Below are 17,661 nucleotides of genomic sequence, written 5' to 3' on the forward strand. Positions count from 1 at the left end.
TTGGGGGGGCGGGGCTGCGGGCGGCGTGGTGCTTGGGGGGCGTGGGCTTCGGGGGGCGCGGCGCTCAGAGGGGGGAGGGGGCTTCGGGCGGTGCGGCGCTCAGAGAGGGGGCGGGGGCTTCGGGCGGCGTGGTGCTCGGAGGGGGGACGGGGCTTCGGGTTGTGCTTGGGGGTGCTGGGCTTCGGGCGGCGTGGTGCTTGGGGGGTGGAGGCTTCGGGGGGCGGGGGCTGGTGCGGTGCGGCGCTCGGAGGCGGGGCGGGGGCTTTGGGCGGCGTGGCGCTTGGAGGGGGCGGGGCTTCGGATGGCATAGTGCTGGGGGGGTGGGGATTTCGGCAGCACTCGCAGGGGGGGGGTGTACGGCGGGGCGGTGCTCTTCTTTTTTGCCTGGGGCGGCAAAAAAGTTAGAGCCGGCCCTGCCCACCAAACCCTACTTTTTCATGTGTTTGTCCCTGCTGGGTCTCACTTCTATCCTGTGATATAGCTAAGAGCTCGGTAAAGGGAGGATGCTATCTGTGCGGGGACGTGTGTGCAGAATAAAGCCTGCAGCAAACTCTTGTTACACCATGTTGGAAAATGCACTGCCACATGTTTTCATTTGGTCCTGTTTCTCATGGCAAGAGAGACCTATTGGTAATAGCTTTGCTCTCCCTGCAATGACAGTTTTCTGCACCCTGAGAATCACAGTCGCTGGTCTCCCCTAGCAGTACCAAGTTGCTTCCCTTTTATTGAGATAAGTGGTGGAAGAATTTTGTACACACTTTCTCCCAGGGCAGTGAAGGATCAAAGTAGCTGCTCCATCTGCATTCGAGAACATCATGAAGTTCACGGAGGGCAGGACAACCTCCAAATCCTCTGTCCTATTAAACAATGGCACAGCAGGGGATTATTCTGCATTACATTATGGGCTAACATGAGAGCTCTAACTTCCCCTGAGAGTCTCCTGTTTAAACATGTGTCCTGCAGTACGCTAGCCAGGAGGGCAATGGGTTCCAGATGCGGATGTAGACCCTAAATGATGAAACTGCTACACCAGTAGGCCTTTGCCCATGCACCGAACCTTTAATGGAAACTGCTGGGTGACTTCAGGCACATATGTAGGCCCAGCCTGTTTCTTGTGCAGTGATACCACGACGAAGTACTCAAACAGCTGCCTCTCTTGGTACTCGATCAAGTCCCGCTCCAAGGTTTGGTACCGTGGGGCTTGCTTCAGGCGGGACTTCACATATACCAGCCGTTGGCTGTGAGCTACAAAGAGAGAGAGAGAGAGAGAGTCATTTGATACTGGAATTTGGATAGAGCTCCCACCATGCTTTGGAATGACCTATTGTGAGCTCATCGTGACTGTAGTGTGTTTCCTTTCCCAAGGGCTGAGTGAGAGGCAGAAACATTTGGAAGTTGTGCTATCCAGCTTCCAAGGAAAAGCTGTAATGGCTGAGACAGTATGTAATCCGAACAGAGTTTCAACACAGGTGTGTAGCACTGGCCAAAAGCACACGGGAAGAGGGGACAAGAGTGTAGATGCCCAAATTGCAACCTATGGGGTCTAGGTGGAGCAGTGATTTATTTAATAGGTAGGCTTTTCAGCCAGGGAGACCCAAATTGAAATCCAGGTGGGGTAGCAAGTGAAAGAGAGAGTTCCTGGGGTCATCCTCGTCATTATTCATCTCCATGTCAAAGCCAGCACATGTGACTGATGGATAGAGGTTGCTGGCAGCACTTGAAGCCCAGAACTAGAGTAGCTGGGGATACTGTAGGTCAGAACACAGTCAGGCTGAGTAATGTCACGGCCCCAGGGCTGTAATGGTGTGATGAGGGAAGCTGTAGGCCAGGAATGAAATGCATCGGCAGAAGGATGAGTGAAAAAGGTTGCCTGATGCCAGCCCATACTATGCCTGAAGCTAATCAGAGCTCAAATTACTTTTATTTTTTAAAACAAGGGCCAAGTTCACCCAAACATACTGGGAAAAGAACAAAACTGATCAGCAGCCTGAGACTATCACAATGTACAAACTATGGGACAATAAACACTCCAGTCGGGAAAGTAATGAAAGGCCACCCACTGGGGAGAGGCCAGACAAGATTCCTTTGGAACATTTTCCCCTGTAGTTTTATAGTTAGGTTCAAAGTAAATCTCCAAAAGTGCCCCCATCCTCCCATAAAAATAAAGTGGTAACGAACTGCAAGACAAGACTGCAGAATACTTCACAGCCAGGCACCAGATGCCCCCAAGTTTGACAGGGGCAATCCATGATGGTGTATTGGAACTGATCAGCACCAAATAAAGTGAATGCAAACAAGAGCTCTGCCCAAGAAGAGGCAGCCCCTTGGAGACTTATATGAATGCCTTGGGCCAGATCTTTGGCCCCTCATTAGGTTGCTTTGTGCTGCTCATAGGTTCCAGCTGAATACAACTGACAGCAGCCCTATGGCTGCTCTAAGTTACACCAGGAATGAAACAATGCCTGGTCAGGATATAAGGGGACTGGAAATACAGCTTACAATCATCCTTTATCCCCACCCCACCTGCACCAGTCAGGGCCTGGCTATAGGTGGGGTTAAGGCCCTTTATGGTCTAAGGCAGGATTTTCAAAAACATTCAGTGCTGGCCTAAATCTGCTCCCTCTGAAGCTAATGGGAGTTTTACTACTGTCTTCAATAGGAGCAAAATAGGCTGAGTACTTCTGAAAATGCCACCCCTGCCCCCAAGGATGCATCATGTACACTGTACCCTTCCTTTGGTGGCATGTCGTGTACATACGTGTGTAGTCTCCCTAGCACAGGTATAAACGAAGGATGAAATGATGAGCCACGGCTTAGGGGAGTAGGTACAGACATGCCTGAAGGCTGTGGGTATGTATGTGAGAACATACACTACATGCCTCTCCACTCGCTCAAGCAGTGCCTCCCCATCTACACTGCTATTTTTAGCAGCATAGTGCCCCGCTGCCTCCTGGCTGCTGGGGAAAGACTCTGGCAGGGGGGAGGCAGTGGGGAAAGGCTGCTGCCTGCCCCCTTCCAGAGTCTTTCCTCGCTGCAGCTAAAGACTCCGTCAGCAGGGAAAGGCTCTATCAGCCTCCCATTGCTGGAGCCTTTCCCTGCAGCAGGGAAAGACTCCAGAAGCGGGGAAAGGTTCTGGCAGGGAGAAGGCAGCACGGAAAACCTGAGCCTCTGCCAGAGAGTCTCTCACTGCCATGCGTAACTACACGCCGCAGTGTGGACACAGTGTGCTTTTCACTGCCGCCTGTAGCTACACATACACTACATGCTGCCCGCAGTCGTGTGCAATGCAGGCGCAGCCTATACATCAAATTCTGCCTTGGCTTACGTCTTGTGCAACCCTATTAAAGCTAATGGGATTGCACTGTTGTTGTCATGGCAGAGTCTGGCTTCAGAGCGTTCTCCCTTCCCTTATGGACAGCACTTAAGATACTGTCTCAAATGGAAAGCCCCAAACATAAAACATTTCAATTACAAAACGGGCCCATTTTCCTCGTATTTAAAACAGTGACACCATACTGTTTGGGTCAGGGGAATAAGTGCACGGGGAACACATCTCAGCAACACATCGTGGCTCCAGAGTTCTGATTCACACCTTTATAGAGACAGGTGTTATCTGCACAATCAGATTCAGAGCCATGTTTGGATTCTGAGACCCTCGGAGTTTGGTGCTCTTTGGATCTGAGGTTTTGGTTCGGCTGTGAGTTAGTTTCCCACACCTGAAAAAGAGCTCTGAGTAAGCTCGAAAACGTGTCTCTCTCTCCGACAGAAGTTGGTCCAACAAAAGATATTACCTCACCCACCTTGCCTCTCCACACTAACCGGCTCCTACTCATGGGAGAGCAAAATCCTCCCTTCTGGATTTTTAAAACAGGCAGGTTCCATCTCCAAAGAGATGCACTTTCCATGAATAGAAAAAGCAAACTAGCAATGGAAGCAAAAGCTGGTGAAACAAGGAGAAGAAAGTCCCGAAATCTGCTCTTGTTGAACACATGGAATGCCCACACGCATGTGTAGAATTACAATCTTTTTCAGCACATGAACACATGGGAACACAGAGGCTGTGTAGTTTTTACCACTCTAGCACTGTGGTACAGTGGTAACACACTAACGTTTTTTACTGGAAGATTTTGGTGTAGTGATTGGGCAATGGCTATATGGTATTTCAGTAGAATTGTTCCCACATTGCCTTGGAATATATGGGCCAAAGAGGTGGTGTTTGGACCCTGATCTGGATTAAGTGTAGGTTTTAGGCCCAATCAGGGCTCTAACTCAGGTTCAAACGAAAGTCTCATGAGCTGTCCTCACTAGATTTCAGCTAACTGCAAAGTGGATAACAGGCCTGTGATAAGCGGTCAGGTGCTAGGACCCTGCACGGAGATTCAGGCCTATTGAGGTGATTCACCCTGGCAGCCAGACCAGACAGTTCATATTAACTCCAGTTCAGGATTAGAAAAGGGCTCTATGAGGCTCATCGAGTGTCTCTCAGGGTATGTCTGCACTGCAATTAAAAATGCATCTGGCCCGTGCCAGCTGACTTGGATTTGTGGGGCTTGGGCTAACGGGCTGTTTAACTGTGGCGTAGACACTTGGCCTCAGGCTGGAACTGGAGCCTGGGCTCTAGGACCCTGCAAGCTGGGAGGGCTGCAGACTGAGCGTGAACATCTACACCTCAATTTAAAAGCCCCTTAGCCCAATCCCCGTGAGCCCAAGTCAGCTGACATGGGCCAGCTGCAGGTGTCTAGCTGCAGTGTAGACATACCTTCTGATGCAGAGATAAGTTGAGTCAGGGATGGGGCCGGCTCCAAGCACCAGCCAAGCAAGCTCGTGCGTGGGGCGGCAGATTCTAAGGGGCGGCATTCTGTCCAATCTTAGGGCGGCATGGCTGCCCTGTTTTTTTTTTTTGCTTTCCCTCTGGGTCCAGCCGCCCTGCACCCAGGGGTTTTGTTTTGTTTTTGCTTTGCCTCTGGGTCCAGCCGCCCTGCACCCAGGGGTTTTGTTTTGTTTTTGCTTTGCCTCTGGGTCCAGCCGCCCTGCGCCCAGGGGTTTTGGGTTTTTTTGGCTTTGCCTCCGGGTCCGGCCGCCCTGCACCCTGTTTTTTTTGTTTTGTTTTTTTGCTTGGGGCAGCAAAAAAGTCAGGGCTGTCCCTGGTCAGGGACACAAGGGTCCTGCAGGGAAAAACCCTGCTAACAGCTAAATTCAGGAGGACACTCAGGGTGATGTTTATGTTTGTTTTAATTTTTCTATTAAGGCAACCCCCCAAAAGGGATACGGTTAGGTCATCTCCAGTACTAGTGCACTGTGTGAGAAGCAGAGTGGGAATGCCACCTGCTTACCCCTGCCCTGCACCAGGATCTGACCTGTTCCCCAAACCACAGGGCTAGGGTTGTATCTCTGCACAGGAATCTGAAAACCCTTATAGTTGGAGGAGTTTCGATTTCAAATGCCAGTTTTGGCTGGTTTCTAATTACAGCTATAAATCCAGACATAATCATAGTGTCACTAGTACAGTGCTGGAGTGATAACCAGGGCAGGGAATTCAAGGAGATTCTGCAGGAATCCCGTGGAGGCTGATTCGACACATAGTTCCTCTAGGGCTGAGCAAACAGTCTCACGTAGGCACAGGAGTTTCACAGGAGAGCATGTAGTGCAGCGCAATCTCTCCACTGAGCTGTGTTCCTAGCTGCAATAGTTTGCTCCTCAAGTGAGGACTTTAGACTATGCTCATGCTGTCACTTTGCAATGCTGCCTCTGGCAGCCTTCTTCACACATTTGTGACCCTTTACTTATCGAAACCTCTTCTGAACTGCCTCAGTGTCCAAGCCAACTCCCATGACAGTCCGTTTAGAAACTCCCATTCACTTCTGTGGGAGTTGGAACGGGCTCTCGGTTTGTTTTGGGCTCTCATGTGTCTCAAACTGAGCTTCTCCTGCGGTTCTGTGGCCTCTGACTTCTCTCTTTTCTGAGTGGAAATGAGTCTCTTCTCTAAGTGCCTCAAAGAGAAGAGGAAAGAGCTAATACACCCCTGGAAATCAAGTGTGAGTTTGTGAGTTACCATCTCCCATGTGTGTGCGGAGGGCAAACTTTTCTTACCTTTCAGTTTCTCTTCAGTGTCACTGTCCGATTCACTGTTCTCATCTGTAACTACCAGGAAACATGAAATAAAGACTGTCTAAAAATAGTGCACTTCTTATGGATGGCAGAATAAAACCAGGCTTAACCACTTCGGGGGCAGAATGTATCGCACACAAGGGCTCTTTCTTCCCAGGGGTACCCACGACAATGGACCCTTAGCTCACCATTCTTGATACCTTCCTCTCCATTAGAGGGCATTCAGAAAAGAGCAACAAAAGCAATTATGTGTATAGAGCAAAAGGAAAAATCCAGAAAGCTTCAATTGACATTCAGTTGGTTGTATGGATGTAACCAAAGTCGGGGAGGGATAGCTCAGTGGTTTGAGCATTGGCCTGCTAAACCCAGGGTTGTGAGTTGAGGGGGCCATTTAAGGATCTGGGGCAAAAATCTGTCTGGGGATTGGTCCTGCTTTGAACAGGGAGTTGGACTAGATGATCTCCTCAGGTCCCTTCTAACCCTGATATTCTATGATTCTAAGCACAAAATTTGGATCTCACATGCTTATCTTGGCTACACAATAACTTGAGGGACAGGCGGAGCACAGTTAATTGCCATTCTGGATCAGACGCATGGTCTGTCTAGTCCAGTATCCTGCCTCAGACAGTGTCCAGAACCAGAAGCATTAGAGAAAGGTGCTAGAAACCCCCAGAGTAGGCCAAGGTGGAGTAATCTGCCCCCATTAAGGTCTCTTTCTAATCTCTAAAAGAGATTGTTTTAAAACCCAAAACACAAGCTTTGTCTATATATATTATATATATATATATATATCATGACAAACATTTACAAGCATCTGTGAGAAAGAAACACCAAGAAGGGGAGGAATTGTTCAGTGCAATCCACGAGGTTACCATTAGGAGTAATGGACTAAAACTGAGTCGTGGGGATATGTCCTTACAGTAAGAGCTCCTAGGCTATGTCTACACTGCACTTTCGTCAGTAAAATTTTGTCAATTGGGGTATGAAAAAAACACACCTCTGGCTGACAAAAGTTTTATCGACAAAAAGTGCCGGTGTGGCTAGCACTATGTTGGTGGGAGATGCTCTCCTGCCGACAAAACTACTGCCCTTGTTGGGGCTGGTTTTATTTTGTTGGCAGAAGAGATCTCTCCTGCCGACAAAGAGGGGCTACACGGGAGACCTTACAGTGGCACTGCTGTATTGGCACAGCTGTGCCACTGTAGGATGTACAGTGTAGACAGTGTAGGGCGTGCAATGTAGACATAGCTTTAGATAATGGATTAGCCTTTAGCTTCATAAAAAGGGCCCTACCAAATTCACAGCCATGAAAAACGCATCACGGACCATGAAATCTGGTCTCCCACACCCCTCCGTGAAATCTGGTCTTTTGTGTGCTTTTACCCTATACTACACAGATTTCATGGGGGGAGACCAGCATTTCTCAAATTGGGGGTCCTGACACCAAAAGGAGTTTCAGGAGAGTCACAAGGTTATTTTAGGGGGGATCACAGTATTGCCACTCTTACTTATGCGCGGCCTTCAGATTGGGCAGCCGGAGAGTGGCGGCTGTTGGCTGGGTGACCAGCTCTGAAGGCAGCTCTCCGCCAGCAGCAGCACAGAAGTAAGGGTGGCAATACCATACCATGTCATCCTTACTTCTGCGCTGCTGCCTTCAGAGCTGGGTGGCCAGAGAGTGTTGGCTGCTGACCGAGGGCCCAGCTCTTCAGGCAGCGGCGCAGAAATAAGGGTGGCAATACCATACCAGGCCATCCTTACTTCTGCGCTGCTGCTGGCAGTGGCTCTGCCTTCAGAGCTGGGCTCCCGGCCAGCAGCCACCGCTCTCCAGCTGCCCAGCTCTGAAGGCAGCGCCGCCGCCAGCAGCAGCAGTAAGGGTAGCAGTACTGCAACCCCCACAATTACAACACCGTGAAATTTCAGATTTAAATAGCTGGAATAATAACATTTATTATTTTTAAATTCCTATGATAGTTAAATTGACCAAAATGGACCGTGAATTTAGTAGGGCCATATTCATAAAGGAAGCCCCAGCCAGTCCTTTTACACTGAACCAGACAAAGGGTTAGAAAACACACTGTACATCACAGTAAAAAATTCAAGCCAGGTAGAAACTCTCAAAAAGACTCAGCTTTGGTCAATGTTCATTTACCTTTCCCTGAATTGCTCTCCGTAGACTGGGACAGCCTCTTGACGCGCTTCTTCCCCCTTCGGGCTTCATAAATGGCGTTGATTTTCAATACCAGCTACTCAGCAAGCAGGAGACAGAAAACAGGGTTAGTGCCCTTTCCCCAATAAGGGAGATGTAAATGTTATTGTTCCGAAGGGAATTTTCAGTTTCCTAATCCTGGTCAACAACCTTCCCACCATTAGACCCTATAGGTACCATAAACACTATGACCCTGTCTACCCTTTGTTGACAATGAGTCCCCCTGGGCCATGCCCTGGACCAGCCCTCCCCACTCCAGTGGATTTGAGAACAACAGATTACCAGTAAAGATTGGGGTTAAACTGTTCTCAACACCTCTTACAGAAAGCATGTTAGAGACCTATTGAGGATTTGAAAACCTACTTAGGTTACTGAGAACCTTATTTAAAAAAATGCTTTAGACACTTTATACATTTTCCACATGGGGGGGAAATCAGTGCTAACTGAAGCCACTGTTAAAATGAGCTTTTAAAAAAAGTCTTTTAGTACAGTCCCTTTTGTAGACTAGTCAGGGCTGTAGATTCAAGGGGTCAGCTCGTCATCCTTCTTTGCACTGCAGGCAGCGAGTGACTCTCACAGGGCAAATGGGGGTTCCCCTTGTGTAGGGAAATCCCCAGGTAGTTTGAAGTCACTATAGCCAGTTCAAGGCCAGGTGGCTCGTGGCCGTCAGTTGGTCCAGTTGGTGTCCTGGGAGTAGGATGAATGGGGCATGATCAGATCTTGCTGTCATCTAAGGCCAGTGGCTCCTAGGATATATAGAGCACCTGAGGCTGATCTACCTTGGCCCGAAACATTCCCTGGGTATGGGATGGCAACAAGGTGGCAGAATGCAACTTACACACAGGTAAACCTGAAGATCCAGCTTTGAGAGTTTTAAAAAACAATTTCAAATGAATCCCGTCCCATCCACCCCAGCGGCACAGCTCAATTATTGATATTTTTAAATATGAAATGGATGCCCAGCATGACACAATTCATCGTGCAGATGGGATCTTGGGGGAGGCAAAAGAAGGGGCCACAAGAAGCAGAAAGGCTTTATGTTAACAGTTTGGCTTTGTTACTACGCTAGTACATACACACCTATGAGCGAGCCTGGAGAACAACCATCGTGTAATCGACAATGATAAAGAGGTGCTGGACTTACTGACTTAGTACAAATTTGGTCAGAAATGCTTTAAACAAAAGCCTTTAGGAGAGATCATTTATTTCACATCTCGAGCTGTCTGTCCTGGTTCTCATGTTGGTACCAACATCAATGTATATAGTAAATCTTATTCCCGGGCACACAGCACTACACTCACCAATAAGTTCACACCCCTTAACTTCCCCATCCATGGCACTTAATGTGAACTTGTGTACACACATGCACATCCTGAAACGTGAATGCGCTCTCTCTCTCACACACACACACAAGCACACTAAGTAGACACATGGGAACAATCTGCATCTCTTTTTAGGCATGAACACAAACATTGTGAAGACCCAATATGTACAACACAGGCATGCACAATTAGATTTGTACACATGAGAACACATGATCAGAAGACATAAATACACACAAGCACACATTTTCCCAAAGGAAGACTGTCTGCTCAGAGACACAGTTGCAGCCTAGCACTGCTAACCTTTGCCAGAGCCTTGCTAAGAGCAGGAAAAATAACCATGTTTTGAAAGCATTCAATACGTGGTCCACAGCCTCACTTGAATTGAACCCAACTACTCCCCGATCTAAATCTAAAATAGTGTCATGATATATGAAATCACAGTCAATCTTATACAGGAAGTGTTATTAAAGAAAACATCTATAACTACAGACAAACAAACAAGGTTCTACACAGCTTGAGTTCCAGCTTTGTCTCCTTTGTTTATGTGGGATCATACCCCTGTTTGGAACTCTTACAGCATATTGAGACATCTAGTGAATAATATCTTGAAAGAAAATATATATTATCACCAGGTAACAACTATTGGACACACGGCCCTTCATTGGATCCACTGCTCTCCATGTCCTTCAGTAAACATGGTTGGAAACCAAGATGTATTCTTTGCGAAAAATTGATCAATTTTCTATCAACATTTGAATTTCATTAAAAAAATCTAGTTGAAATTTCTAATTCTGATTTTTTTTTTACTTGTTTTATCCCTCACAATAGTGTGGGACATGTCAGAGAGAAAAATACATTCTTTAGACCAGTGGCTCTCAACCTTTCCAGACTACTGTATTCCTTTCAGGAGTTTGATTTGTCTTGTGTACCTCAAGTTTCACAACACTTAACTACTTGCATACAAAATCAGACATAAAAATACAAAAGTGTCACAGCACACTATTATGGAAAAATTACTTGCTTTCTGATTTTTGCCATATAATTATAAAATAAATCAACTAAAATATAAATATTGTATTTCCATTTCAGTGTATAGTATGTAAAGCAGTATAAAGTCATTGTCGGTTTTTAGTTTGTACTGACTTCACTAGTGCTTTTTATGTACCTGTTGTAAAACTAGACCAATATCTAGAGGAATTGGTGTACCCCCTGGAATACCTCTGTGGGCCCCCAGAGATACATGTACTCCTGGTTGAGAACCACTGCTTTAGACCTTGCAGAGATCTTTGGACCCCTTTTTTCCCCATGAGAAAAAGGGTGGGTGGGATGTAGAAAATGTTTAGTACTAACTGCGAAAGGTTAACGGAAATCAAGTCATAGCCCAGAACTCTTCCTAAATTTTATGGGCATGACATTGGAAATTGCACCAAAAATTTGTCCTTATCAATGTAACAACACATGAGAAGCCAGGATAAGGGGGAAAAAAAATCCTGAAGTTACCTTGGGAATCTTCCTTCTCCTCTTGCCATTCTGAGAATCTCCCAGGGAGAAGAAGGTATCATCTGGACTGCTGGGGGTAGAGGGAGGGCTGATTTTGGAAGGGGACCCAGTACCGTCACGACTCAGTTTCCGTATGTCCAGCAGTTTGAAACTCCGCCGCTCTGAGTTTTGTCGAAAGAAAATGGGTTTGGAAAGCAACTGGGGAAGGAGACAGAACGGAGGAGAGGAAATAAATTAACACAGCACTCTCTATCTCACCATACGTCTCAAGGAAACATTGTGACAGCACTAATTTCAATTAGGTGAGCTGGAGCACATGGCTAGCACACAGGCAGATGTGGCTTACCAGTATGCTTGGCAGATACTCACAGGCCAAGAACTTTGCATGGCTGTCACAGTTTTCACAGGACTACTGTGCAAGACAATTAAAGACAATATTGTGCCAGACAATTAAAGACAATATTCCAGAGAAAGGTGCAAGAAACCCCATCATGGACAGCAATGGAATTAGTTTCTTCCTAACCCCATCAGTAAATGGTTGGTTAAGTCCAGTCGTAGCCCAACAGGCTGATATATTATAGTATCAATGTTCAGATTCTAAATTCCCCAGACCAAAGGAGCTGGGAGTAGTGCCAAAGCAGCATACTCAGGGGGAGGGAGTGCCTCATATATCCTAGGGAGCAACTCCTGGACAATGCTGGGAGAAGCTCCAGAGAGAGATAGGGCCACTGTGAAATGACACTTTGGGGGAAGTGTGAAGAGGAAGTAGAGGACGGAATAGAGGGAAGTCATGGAGCCTTCTCTCCTCACCAGTTCTAATCCCTCCACTATTTGTAACTTTTTTATTTAGCGAAACTACAGGAACCTATATGTGGGTGTGAAGGTGCAGCTTCCCTTTACATTGTCAATGTTGGCCAGTGCCTACAATTTTTCCTGTTGGTATGTCACAGGATGAGCTTGGGCCTTTAAGAGGGTCAAAGTTCAACTCACTCCTGTGATAGCAGGATTTTCAAACGCCCTCAGCATTGGCCTAATTCTGCTCCCGTTTGAAGTCAATGGGAGTTCTGCCATTGAGTCAACAGGCACAGAGTTAGGCCACTGCTGTTTAGATAACACGCAGTTAATTCAAATGGATTTCAAATTCAGCTCTCTGGTTAAATCCAAGCAAGCTGCTTTTCAGTGCAATGACTCTCGGTAACAGCTTTTATCGCATTCTCCTTCTTTATAGTACAGCAGCACCCGGAGGGCCTGAGTAGGATCAGCTCTTCTTGTGTTGGGTGCTGTACACCCACAGAGACAATCCCTGCCCTGAAGAGCTTACTCTGCCCCCCCTCCCAGGAATGGAACACCTTCCAGGGAGAAAGGAATTGGGGGCAAAAATGAGCCATCTGCTTCTTCACGGCTTCCGAGAGGGTGAAGAAGCTTCTCCTTTGGAGACTGGCCTCCACTGCTTCTTCCATCAACCCAACGATTCAAATTATTTATGATGGGTCTTCAGGGTGGGGAGCCTCTCAGACATTCGTAGTCAGTTCTGGGTTGGGGCAGTTCTGGGTTGGGGACGGGGCAGGGCTCTACCACGATTTGGGTCCAGAAAGGTCCATGCTATAGTTGAAACTATGCTGGCTATCAGACAGGGTGTTAACAGCACATTTTTCCTGACCAACACGGGACAGCAATTTTTTGTGTTAAGAACCATGTAGCAGTATAACTGTGTTATTTCAGCTCCTAGATACTACCTTGACAGGGGGCGCCATAGGATGAAATCCATCCCCGTGCAGAGGGCCAGCACAAGGCCTATGCAATAGTTCAGTCCCATTTTGAGAGCTTGAGTGGGACTTACGAGGTGGATGGGTCCTTGTATGTGCCCTCTGCACAGGTGGGAATTCCATCCCAAATACCTGTGATGAAGAGATTAGCTATACAGCCATGCTACAGTTTACCTCTGGGGGGTAAGGAGCTGATCAAAAAATGCAGACACATTTTCATAAGAACATTTCATTGCAATTTCACATTTTCTAAAAAATCTCAATCACCCTAGAAGCTGCTTGAAAAACAGCAACATTTTTTGGGGGGGGAAAGTTTTCAACATTTTGAAAAAATTGAAATCAGCTCTAATAACAATATCTGCAGCTTGGATAGCACGGCGAGGGCTCTTGGTAAGGAAAACTGAGCTTATACCCCCGCTGTCGACATTACTTGTTACTAGCGTGATCGTCTACTGTCACATGGGCTGAGCCTGAGGCAGCCTGGACAGTGTAAGGCAGCGTTTCCCAAATGCGGCCACCGTGACCACCAGGGGCTGTTCTTGCGGCCACGGCAGCCTCCTGGACAGTGGAGGTGGGGCGGCAAAGCAGTGGAACCTCCCCCAGGGCCACCAGCAGGGTTTGGGCCCTGCCCCCCTCTGGAGCCCCAAACGCCAGAGGAGCAGGCAACCAGTGAGTTCCCCACCTTGCTAGGGGCGGTGAGTCTTAGCTTCAGCCCTGGGGTGGCGGGCGGCAGGATCGGGTCATGTGTTTTTGGGTTCTGGCTCTGGACTCTGGCCATGCGGTGGCTGGTGCCGGCCCTTGGCTCACACACACACGCCTCGCATCTCCCCTGGCCCCTGCTGCCTCACCGGTCACTCATCCATCCCCCCATCTCTCCTGGACACTGCTGTCTCCCTACCCACCTTCCCGTCCAGGGCTTCTGGCTTGCCAGGGCTGAGTAAGTCTGCTGTGAAAATTTATATGTGTATGTTTGTTAATATTACTTTTCACAGCAGACTTACTAGCTAGCTGGGAGGCTGTGAAAAACAATATTAACAAACATACAAATGTTACTTTTCGCAGCAGCAGACTTACTAGCTATCAAGTCTTAAAAAAAGCTACCAAAAAGCCAAAGAAACAACAAAAAGAGAGAAGAATGTGCAAAGCACCTTATTTGGGTTTCTATTCTGTTTAGATCCAATACAGAACAGTGACAACTGTACATTATTTTTATTATTGAGTCTGCAAAAAAACCCAAACTCTACATAATTAAATTACAATGATTTGGAAGCATATATGTGCGTATTTATTTGTTTTTCCTAAAGTTAATTAAGTATTTTAGGAAAAATTGTCAGAACAGCCACCAGCAAGAGTTGGTGGCTGCACTCTGAGGTCACCAAAAAATTGGTTGTGAGAACCCCAGGTCTAAGGGTAGAACAGGTACCAACTGGAACAACACAGAAAGCAGACAGCATGGTTGCCCTTCACTGGATCACAAGCTTCCAGAAAGAGGCGCAGACCATATATTTACCCCCTCCTCTGGTCTCATTGCTCAAGAGAAAGACAGTGTCAGATTGAGAGTTGCAGCGCTTGCATGAGATGGGGGAGTCCCCAAGAAAGTAGGACCTCAAGGGTGCACTTGTTAAGGCTGTCTGAGCTAGCCAGGAATTCTAGTAAGCGCCTCCCAGTGAAACCACAGGGAGTTGGTTGCTACCTTTAACCAAACTGATCAACGGAAATCCAACAGGACCTTCCTAATGGAGGGAGTGATAGATGCTTCACTTCACAATTCTTAACAGCTGCAAAAATGGATTACATATTGCCCATGGATGCTGATCATATTACTGGGTCTTGACTGGCGGCGCATCCAGTGCCACTTTAAAGAGGAGGAGGCTACCTTACACTGCAGCAATAAATGGCCTTTCCCTGGTTTTAAATATTGTGCGTGAATGTAGCACTCACAAAATTGTGGGGCTAAAAGCGCAAGGCTGAGCGAAATACAAAGCAGCCCGGAACAGGTAAAACCTCCTCCTCATAGCTCTGCCAATGGTCCTCAACTCTAAACCGCAACCCCACCCTGCTCTCCGGTTCTGGGGTTCCGCTAGATTGAAACTGAGACTGCCATCTGGTGGGGATTCTCTGTAGAACTGGGCCCAAACCAACATCCCAAATGCAAATGCCCCTGAACCTCAGGAGAGGTCAGCCCTGGAACCAAATTTTGCAACGGACGTCCACAGTTAGTTTTGTGCTGGACACGTGTAGAGACTAGATCAGAGCACAACTCATTTTCACTTGGAACCTAATAAAAATCTGACTCCAGGTTTCCAGAGGCGAAAGGCCAACATGAGCCCACTGCACTATCACAGCCCTTAGCAAGTCTGTGCATATATAAGTTACCATCTTGGTTAAGATCAAACAGCTGCCCTTCCTTTTGTGATCTGCTTGCTTTCCCCTTAACTGCTTGCACGATGGGGAGACTTCACTGGGAACACATATTTACAGAGGAAATGGATCAAAACAGGATTTTGTCCAAAACAAAACATGATCCTGGTATCACACCCTTCTTGCATAAAATCTTAATGTAGCACTGATAATTACAAACCCTTAAATTTTATCATGGATTATTGAGCGAGTTCCAGATGCATGCTCCTGGCATACTGCTTAGGAGTTAACCCCCGTGTGAGAAAAACGAAAACAAGACACCGTACCAAAGGGTGAACATGGCAATTCTTGTGCCCATGGCTCTCTGTTCTCGCTCTTGCACCTCCCCTCAACAGTAGCTAAAACCTAAAAGGTAAAATCCTGGCCCCATTAAAGTCAATAGTAAAACTCCATTGGCCTCAATGAGAGCAGGATTTCTCCCAAAGCCTTTTGGGAACTGGTCACAAGTCATGCTGGTCGAACCAGGATACCTTGGAGGGCGTGCCAGGTACAGAGGAAGTGGGGGATGCTGGGAAAGTCAGGACACATTTCTTCCCCAGGCAGCGGCTGTTCATCTCAATGTCTTCATAGGGGTTTTCCTTCGATGGTGGATCTGCAGCAAAGAGCCACACGCTATAGGTAAGAAATGCAGAAAATACTGGAGGAGTCCCACAAAATCTCTGCTGGGATCCTATGGCTTTCTCCCCCTCCCCCCACCCCTCACATCTGCTGGTTAAAAAAAATTGTTCTCAAACATTCTTGCCATCCCTTCCTTCTCTCCAGCTCTGGGAATCCAGCTGCTTACTGGATTGCATCCAAATCCTGACCAGGATGTATCCAGCCACAGAATTATGTCACAGAAGTTAGAGATGGAAAAGACCCATTAAGTCCTCCAGTCCATTTCCCTGTTAATGGAGAAGTCATAAGATTTTCATATACCGTGGCCCTTAATATCCCTTCTCTTCTTTCTTCTGATTCCCTGTTCTCTCTGAATTAAAGGCCTGTGCTCCATCTAAGTCCCACCTAAGCCTTCCAAATATCATTTAAGTGGGTCTTAAGTGGTGCATAAGCCTCATGCTGCTAATTTGGGGTGCCTTGATTTGTAGGTGCCCACCTTGAGACAGCTAGTGCCTGATTCTTCAGAAATGCTGAGCACCCTCAACTCCAGTTAACTTGAAAGTGAGCTGAAGCTACTCAGCGCCTCTGAGAGATCAGGCCCTAGGTGTCTCAGTCTGGGTACCTAAAATCAGTGATAGAAAATGTAGGCCCAAGTATCTGAATGGGCAGGCAATTTATTACGAGCCTTCCCTTTCCTTATGCATACTGTCGTGCCACCACAACGGAGAGACAGTAGTTAAAAGCAACCTTCTTTCTCCTGTTCTTGTACACACCTAGCTGAGAATGAAACCAGGGGGCCAGTAATGCTGGAGCAGGCACTGCAGCTTAGCTTTGGATCCTGTATATGGTTTGTATTTCTTCTTTGGCTGTGCAACAGCCTGCTCTGCCGGACGTCAATGGAGGGGCGGGACCGCAGCTGAAGTCATCAGACAAGGACACAACACCACAAGACCTTTTCTACCTCTTCTCCTATGATACTCCATGAGTCTATGAGTGACTGTCTGGACTCACCAAGGTGAGGGAGGTAAAAGTACTTTTGTCTATCAAAGAAAGCTGCATGCAAATGTTCTGGAACCACACACTGCCCCTGAACTAAAGAACTTATTTTAGGTGTAGGTTTTTCATGGATGTGAATTATTTCAACTGTAATTATCTGATCAGAATTTAACACACTGGAGAGACAGGAGCAGTGAGAATTAGCACTCAGGACCAGGGGACACTGCAGCTCTCCTCCTGCTGCCAGCGCTGTTTGCAGACTGACCTCTCACTTGGTATGGCAACTCTAGGGTTACCATTCGTCCGGATTCCCCCGGACATGTCCGGCTTTTTTTCAGTTAAAAATAGCGTCCGGGGGGAATTTGTCAATGTCCGGACTTCCCCCCCATGCAGAGCGTGCGCGGTGTACAGGGCAGCTGGCCGGATCGAGCCACTCGCACGGGGCTCCGGCAGCCAGAGCCCCTCCTCCACTTCCCCCTCCTCTCCCCTGCAACTTGAGATCACTCCCCTCCTCTCTCTCCCAACCTCCCCCTGCCCCCTGCATTTGCAGATCGCCGGCCGGCCGTTCGCCTCGGCCTCCGGCAGTCTGGAGTTCCAACCCTCCCCCCCCCCCGCTGTCGAGCGCGCCGCTCTGCAGCACAGTAAGGGGGTCAGGGGGTCAGAGAAGCGGCAGGGAGGTTCTGGGGGGGGGGTAGTCAAGAGACAGGGAGCAGGGGGAGGGTTGGATGGGTCAGGAGTTCGG

The 17,661-nt window shown here is 47.7% G+C and overlaps 1 protein-coding gene across 3 annotated transcripts in view; it reads right to left on the reverse strand.

Annotated features, from left to right (window-relative positions):
* The window catches only part of DENND2A (DENN domain containing 2A), a 91,192-nt gene that overhangs the window by 23,989 nt on the left and 49,542 nt on the right, over positions 1-17,661 (reverse strand). For all 3 annotated transcript variants that reach the window (XM_034779405.1, XM_034779396.1, XM_034779415.1), the window contains exons 5-9: positions 15,797-15,918; positions 11,140-11,337; positions 8,258-8,351; positions 6,091-6,141; positions 1,058-1,245 (exon numbers count right to left, since the gene is read on the reverse strand). In XM_034779405.1, the coding sequence (XP_034635296.1) occupies positions 1,058-1,245; positions 6,091-6,141; positions 8,258-8,351; positions 11,140-11,337; positions 15,797-15,918 (653 nt within the window). The remainder of the gene's footprint in view (positions 1-1,057; positions 1,246-6,090; positions 6,142-8,257; positions 8,352-11,139; positions 11,338-15,796; positions 15,919-17,661) is intronic.

Source organism: Trachemys scripta, chromosome 1, assembly GCF_013100865.1.
Source record: "Trachemys scripta elegans isolate TJP31775 chromosome 1, CAS_Tse_1.0, whole genome shotgun sequence".
Classification (NCBI taxonomy): domain Eukaryota; kingdom Metazoa; phylum Chordata; order Testudines; family Emydidae; genus Trachemys; species Trachemys scripta.